Source organism: Syzygium oleosum, unplaced genomic scaffold (assembly GCF_021117445.2).
Source record: "Syzygium oleosum isolate NSW1041296 unplaced genomic scaffold, Sole_v2.1 Sole_v2.14, whole genome shotgun sequence".
Lineage (NCBI taxonomy): Eukaryota > Viridiplantae > Streptophyta > Magnoliopsida > Myrtales > Myrtaceae > Syzygium > Syzygium oleosum.
The window spans coordinates 4,562,243-4,569,931 of NW_026607498.1; the positions used below are offsets into that span (position 1 = coordinate 4,562,243).

General features: G+C 47.1%; 1 protein-coding gene across 1 annotated transcript; it reads left to right on the forward strand.

Annotated features, from left to right (window-relative positions):
• Nucleotides 1–4,095: 4,095 nt before the first annotated feature.
• LOC115667701 (probable pectinesterase/pectinesterase inhibitor 36) lies at nucleotides 4,096–7,452 on the forward strand. The gene is given in 7 exon segments (XM_056317962.1): nucleotides 4,096–4,484; nucleotides 4,486–4,547; nucleotides 5,113–5,344; nucleotides 6,579–6,676; nucleotides 6,763–7,011; nucleotides 7,014–7,064; nucleotides 7,067–7,452. Coding segments are annotated over 7 exon segments (1,467 nt in total).
• The last annotated feature ends 237 nt before the right edge of the window (nucleotides 7,453–7,689 follow it).

Sequence of the window (7,689 nt, forward strand, 5' to 3'; positions counted from 1 at the left end):
TAGGTGGAGCCTTCTTTGTGAAGGATTCAGCAAAATCCAATTCTTGCCATGGGGAGAAGGGGTTTCTAGCTATCTAAAGTTCTGTGTATCCACTTTAGAGGCAAAGCCTCGTGTGTGCGAAATAAATTTGGAGCACGAGAATGCAAAAATTCGACTCCGATGTTACGCTTAAAAGTCCAACCAAAAGCTTAGTCCGCAACTAGGTGCAGGGAAGTCGCACGTGTACAAGGGCTCAATTAGAGATGATCATTCGGTGGGCTCAAGCTAAGCAGGTCTTAAAGGTCGGGCCTAGCTAATGTATTGCTCGAATCCGCCCACCAAATAAAATTTGTATAGCAATTTTTGGGCGGGTTGGATCTCCTGCGTAAAAGAACCGCCCAAACCTACCCGTTAATCTCTCAAGCCTGAACCGGCCGCCCGTTGATCACCTCTAGACCCGATCAAAACCCAGCAAACGTGGGAACACACTTAAACAAGACATCTCATCGCTCATCTGAATGCCTTTGATGGGGTGAGTGAACGACTCGGACTAATCGCCTCACACGTGCTCGAACGACTATCCACTTGGTTGCTCCATCCACATCCACCACATAAGGCATGAAGGACCCAAAAAAAAACACAGCATCAGCACTTTGTCCCATAGCTCAACAAACTAGCAAGAATGGTATCGTGTTCGAAGGAGTCCCTCGTCACCTGCTTGTACACATCTCTGGCGGTGCTGTAAGTTTCCATCTCTATATTGACCCCAGCAGGTAGGGCAACACGTATGCGATGGCCGTGCCAAATCACTATCACCTGGTTCCCCCCGTTTGGCACGCCAACCGGTTCTTGCCAAGTTCATTCATTAGAGTACTCGATAGATATATGTAGATAGATCGCTGCATGAAACTAGGGTTTCGAGAAATTAACCTTCATTGTTTTGCATGATGTGTCTTCTCTTTGTCCGAGCGCTTTCGTCCATAGCTTTTCCGCTTCTGTAACTGTGGTAGGATGAATGAACATGTCATTAAGGTTTATGATGTAGCTTACTATGACTCAAAAGGTATTGAGCTGCTATAAGTGAGAGACTGAGGAGGGTAGATATGTTCACATCTTCAAGCACTCTCTACCATAAACATTGTTGACACCTAAATTTTGCCTAATCATTTAGGATTTAATTACATAAAAAATTAGGGTTTAATTTTTTAACCCTTAAACAAAAAATATTTTCGTTAAATTGCACGGCATATAGGCGTTAGGTGCATTTGCATTAATAGGGTCTATTAGAACGTATTTGTAAAAAGTATATATAAATATAATATAAATTAAACTAAATTAAATTTGGAAAATTAAAAAGACAAAAAAAGATTTTCGAGCCGGTTTAACCCGGTTCGAACGAACCAGGTCAGTTGGCCCATTCTTCATTTTCTTTTTCTTATTTTCCCACGCGGGCCGGCCCCTTTCCCCCTTGGCCCGGCCCGCGACTGTTCACCTTCTCCCCCCTCCTCCCCCCCCCCCCCAACGTCGCTGGTATGGGGGAGAGGACGAACAAAAGCAGAACAGAAGCCAGAACGGAGCAAAGGGAGCAGAAGCTAGAGGCGCGGGGGTAGCAGCGTGATCTGCTGGTCGAGAGATCGGCCGGCCGCGGCAGACTGGCGGTGGCAGGGGTCATGCGCGCCTGCCTGCCGGCCGGCCTTAAATCACAGAGTTCCCGAGGGAGAACTGCGAGAGAACCGAGAGAGATCCCAGGGAGAGAGTGAGGTTGAGAGCATTGGAGAGCGAGATCCGAGGGTGAACAGTCTCCTGTCGGTGACCGCCACGCCTCAACCGTGGCCTGCGAAGCTCCGACGCGCCCCTTTCCTCTCGGTAGGTCCCGGCTCGAGCTCTCGTCGGGTTTCATTTTACTTGATTCGGGGTCGATTTCCCAAGGATTCCGGCTCGGAGGTGTGCGAGGCGACCGGACGTAGTCCGATCTATCACGTTCGCCTCCATTCGCCGCCGCCGAGCCGAATAGGGAGTGCCGTAAGCGGCCGCCCCCTCCTTCCCCTACTTCTGTTCCTTCCCCTGTTTCTCGGGCTCATTGGCCGGAGCTCGCGGTCATCCGGCTCGCACGAGTTCCGGCTCGTGAAGCCTCGTGCTTGCTCCTGCTTCTCCGTGTGTCTCGTGTCGATGATTTCGATCCGTTTTGAGCCTCGATCGAACCTAAAATCTCTCATTTTCGTCGCGTGCTCCAACTATTCAACGTTATGTCTGAACCGAGTTTCTCGAGTTCGTTTTTGTCTGGTTGCATTTCTGGACCGACTGACTTGTGTGGTTATCCTGTGGCCGGCGTTCGGGGTCGTTGGCACTAGGGCCGACCAAGGTAGGCGCGGTGGTGTGTGACGCGGGGTGAGGAGGCTCGCTGTTTGGGCAGCAGTCCGAGCATGACCACGAGAGGAAATGGAAAGCCAGTCCCTCGTCGGGATCTGGCTGGTCCGTGACCGGCCAGTCCCTCGTTAGGGCTTGGACGGTCCCGGTCAGTCGTCGTGGCAGTGACGCAGCTGGTCCGGCAAGTCAGGTTGGCGGGCGGCGGCCAGGCACGGGCTTGGTCGTAGGGCTGAGTTTCCCGACCACTAAGGCCGGGGCTCGGTGTGTGGCGGTCAAGCATGGGCTCGGCTGCCAGACTGAAAACCCTGGCCGCGGAGGCCAAGGCTCGGCAGGCGGTGGCCGAGCATGAGCTCGGCCATGGAGGCCGGGGCTCGGAGGAGCCGGCATTCGGGCCGGCCGGCAAAGGCGGAGCGGCAGCCGGCATTCGGGTCACGGGTGCTAGGGTTTTGCGCGGGTCGGTTCGGCAACCGCAAACCAGGTCGATCGAGACCAGGTAGGGTTGGCTATAGAGTTTCGTTTTGAATGGGCCGAGATAAGTTGTGGACCAGTGTATTTAGGGCTTTTGGGGTTTTATTTTCTTATTGTGCAATGGGCTTTTGTTTTTTTTTAAAAAAATTCGAACTGGGCCCTTTTCTTTCTTTTTTTAATTTGCCAGACCGGGCTCAATGAATGAGTTCGGTCCGGTTGTGGACTTGGGCCGGCGTGCCCAGGTTAGTCTCGATCCGGGTCGGATGTGGAGATCCGACCCGGGTCTGTTTTTATATTATTTTAATATTATATTATTATTCTAATATTATAAAAAATTATTTAAAAATTATTGTAAAAAATTTAATTAAAAAATTGAAAAATTTTCGAAAATCAAAAAAATATTATTTGGACTTTGGAATTGATTTTTCTTACCTTATTGTGTGATTAGTGTCATATTTGATTGCACGTTACTTAGTTCACACACCTTGAATTGCACGTTTAATTTAACATTGCACGTGGTTGATTATGCATGCTATGTTCATGTGTTAATTGTTGCTTCCCTTAGCTTGGTTAGGAATCGAATTTTGAGATTCCCGATTAGTGTGAACACGTTAGGCGGTAATTGAACAAGGTTAGGTACCGAAATGGCACTAATTGGTCAATTAGATTAATCAAGTCTCCGTACCTATTGAATCTATGGTTCGTAGAAGTGAAGCATTTCTCCCATGCTTTACTTGGGTCTAATCGACCCATCAAAAACTGATTAGTGGCGACTCCTTGATGAAATTGATTTGCATGTTAATAACTTAAACCTAAGTCGCGAATTGGTATGGGCTTAGGAGAGCTCGAACTAGGTTTAACTTAATAATTCATTAGCCAAACCCCTTAGGCGACGAGGCCGGTTAGGGGAGGTCGCGACAAACATTAGCCTCAATGCTTTTCTTTTTTGTTTTTTGGCGTTGACCCGCATGGTTTCTAGCCCTTGAGAAGCGAAGCTGACGAAAAGATTCACAGTGATAGTATAATAATAGCTTCTTTACAATCATGGGTTGACTTGTGTATTAGTTCTGACACTTAGATTGTTGCCCTGGGATCTTGGTGCCGGTACACTAAGGTTAATACCATCTCCATTCGATGATACATAGGCATGACCACGGTCCAGGTGTCTCCTTCCACGAGCTATTACTATAAATGAACCTCATCCCTTCACAATTCCTCCATTGGAAATGCTAAATTTTCACTTTGTCTCGACTTGACACACATCACCAAAAACCAACCAAAATGTCTACCCGTACTCTCACCGCCACCTTCCTCCTCCTCATCGCCACCAGCACCACCGTCTTCATCACTGCCCCCACCACATCTAGCACTGGAGAACACGAGGCCCTTCGAGCAACCAAATCAATGATCTCGCAGGCCAAAACCTGGATTGACCACAATTTCATGTTCCTTGACCATAACAATGATGAAGAGATCGGTAACAAGAACAACGTGATGAGACATAGTTTGGGTCTGAGTGATTGCTCTAAGCAATACGGGGACAGCGAGTCTCGGCTCACGCAGTTGCTGGAAGGGGAGGATTACACAGCCGAGGATGCTTGGGCGTGGCTGAGCGGCATGTCGGCAAACCACTGGACTTGTTTGGATGGCTTGGGGGAGGAGGGTCATGCTTTTGATAGTTAACTTGACTCGCTCTCTTGGCCATGCCTTGGCTTTGTATGGAAGAGAAAGAAGTGTTAGGAGGGTAACTTTCTCGGTATTAGTTGTCTTCTTGGAGTGCTAATTTTTGGAAAGATTAGTTGTACTAGTCTAATAATAATACCAATAATAATCTACCAATGAAAATGAAATGTATATGCATGTGGGTTATCGAAAAGTAAAAATAGTACATGCATGCTAGGGTTGACACCAGGGATGGAAACCTTATATATATATATGCAGTTTTCATTATATACTGTCGATGGAAATGTGCTTTTATCATGTAGAAATGGATTGAGAATACTGAGTAAGATATATGTAAAAAAGATGGGCTCACTATAAATACAAAGAGTATAGATCTCGGATTGCTATGCTAGTTAACATATTCTATACTTGGTTCATCTTAAAGAAAAACATAATAGGTGCATGTAAATTGTTTGGAGAGGATAATGTGCATTTCACGTTTATCATTGAAACTAGGAGCGTATACCCATACAAGGGCTTGCATTATTCAACTGTTTAAAAAAAAAAAAAACTAATCGATTTTACGTCTACGGCACCATTTTTTGATAAAATCATATGGTTATCCCCCGTTTAAAGGAACACCGCCAAGGTTTGGACCGGACCCGAATGGCGGGCTTTTAGCATCATGGAATACAGCAACGTCCAAGGTCGATTTCGCCATGGCAAAGGACGGTTCCAGCACTCACAGGACGATCACCGAGGCCATGGCCACGCTCGCTAGAATGGGCAAGAGTCGGCCGGAGAGAGTGGTGATCCATGTGAAATCGGGAGTCTATAACGAGAAAGTCGAGATCGGAAGGGACACGAAGAACGTGATTAGACCTATTAAACGGGTGGGTCGGGTCGGGTCATAAATGGTCCGACCCAAATTGACCCATTAACCCGTTTATGACCAATTTATTCATAGTGTAAATATCTCGACCCATACCCGACCCGAACCATACCCGACCCGACCCATATTGCTAAAACACTTTTATATTTTACCTAATCTAGGAATACTTGTTTCTTATGATTTTTTTTTAAAAATTATACTGCTAAAACATTTTATGCAATACAAAGCTAGTGAAAAATTTTTATAATTTTTTTTAAAATTGAGGTTCTGTTTGTTTTACGAAAAATGCGACATTTCTAGAAAATATTTTTCATAAAGTCATTATCCAAGAAAATAAAAAAAAATTAATATTTTTTTATTTTTTAAATCGAATTTTTAATTATTTTATTTTTATTTTTATTTTTTTCTTTTTCCTTTATTTTTGGCCGATCGCCGGCCGCCGTGACCGGCGACTGACCACAGGCAAGGACAAGCTCGCCGGAGGCCGGCGAAGCTCGTTCTCGCCGATCCGGCGAGGACAAGCTCGTCGGAGGCCGGTGAAGCTCGTTCTCGCCGATCTGGCGAGGCTCCAGCCTCGCCGATCTGGCGAGACTCGAGCTCGCCGGCCTCGGGCGAGCTCTACCTCGCCGGATCTGGCGAGGTGGAGCCTCGGCCGAGGCCGGCGAGCTTGAGCCTCGTCGGCCTCGGCGAGGCTCCACCTCGCCAGATCCGGCGAGGTAGAGCTCGCCCGAGGCCGGCGAGCTCGAGTCTCGCCCGAGATCGCGAGGCTGGAGCCTCGCCGGATCAGCGAGCCTTGAAGTCGCCGGAATCGGGCGAGCTCGAGGTTCGAGCCTCGCCGGAGGCCGGCGAGCTCGAGCTTCGCCGGCCTCCAGTGAGGTCGTCCCGCCCCGGTGGCCGGTCGCCGTGGCCGACCACCGGCCGGAATAAAAAAAAAAAAAAAAAAAGAAAAAGAAAGAAGAGAAAAGAAAAAGAGAAAAAATAAAAATAATTAAATTTCGATTTTTTTTAAACATCTTTATAAAGAAGAAGAGAGTGTGTGGATGGGTCTAGTGGGTGGGTTGGACATGGGTTCCAAACTCAACCCATTTAGACCCATTTATCTTTAAGCTTTAAAATTTAAAACCCATTTAAGGTTGACTCTTTAAAATTAAGTGACCCATTTATTTTTAAATGGGTCATATATGGGTTTAAGACCCATTTTGACACCTCTAAACGTGATGTTCGTCGGCGACGGCATGGATCAGACCGTCGTCATCGAGAGCAGAAATGTTCCAGACGGTTCCACCACTTTGACTTCAGCTACATTTGGTAGGAAATTAAGCCCTCAAAACGTTAGTCTATGAGTAGTTCATCAATGGATTAGCTCTTGAACTGATCCCTCAAAATCTATGCAGCTGTCTCTGGGGATGGCTTTTGGGCAAGGGACATGACATTCGAGAACACAGCGGGCCCCCAGAAGCACCAAGCCGTCACGCTAATGGTCAGCTCGGACCTATCCATCTTCTACCAGTGCAACTTCAAGGCTTACCAGGACACGCTCTTCACGCACTCCTTGCGACAGTTTTACCGCTACTGCCACGTCTACAGCACCATTGACTTCATCTTCGGCAACGTGACCGTCGTCTTCCAAAACTGCAACATCTTCGTCGGAGGCCAATGGACCACCAGGCCAACATGGTGACCGCTCAAGGTCGAGACACGCAAACGAGAACACAGGGATTTCAATCCACGGGTCGCGGATTGCCCCCGCCCCCAACTTCGCACCAGTCAAGAGCTCCTTCAAGAGCTACCTGGGACGGCCGTGGAAGAAGTACTCGAGGACAGTAATCATGAAGACAAATCTCAACCGGTTGACAGACCCAAAGGGATGGAACGAGTAGAGTGGCGATTTCGCCCTCAAGACCTTGTTTTATGGAGAGTACATGAACTTGGGCCACGGCGCATTGATGGAGAGGAGGGTGAATTGGCCAGGTTTCCATGTCCTCAAGAGTCCTCAGGAGGTCAGGCCATTTTTGGTGAGAAGATTCATACAAGGAGAATTATGGATTCCTAAGACTGGGGTACCATTTTCACTTGATATTTGAAAAATAATGGAACTCATAAATTGAATTTAATAAACTTTATTGAGATAGTTATAATAAAGTCCCATGCCGCTATGGATCACTCTCCACATGCATTCGATTAAGCTTCCTCATTTTCGAAACTTAAAATGGTAAATAAAAGGGGTGAAAATCACAGCTCAATCAAGATTACACATATGTTGCACGTGAATTGCACATATATTGCCCGTATATCTCCCTTTGTTTAACATATCTTCGTTG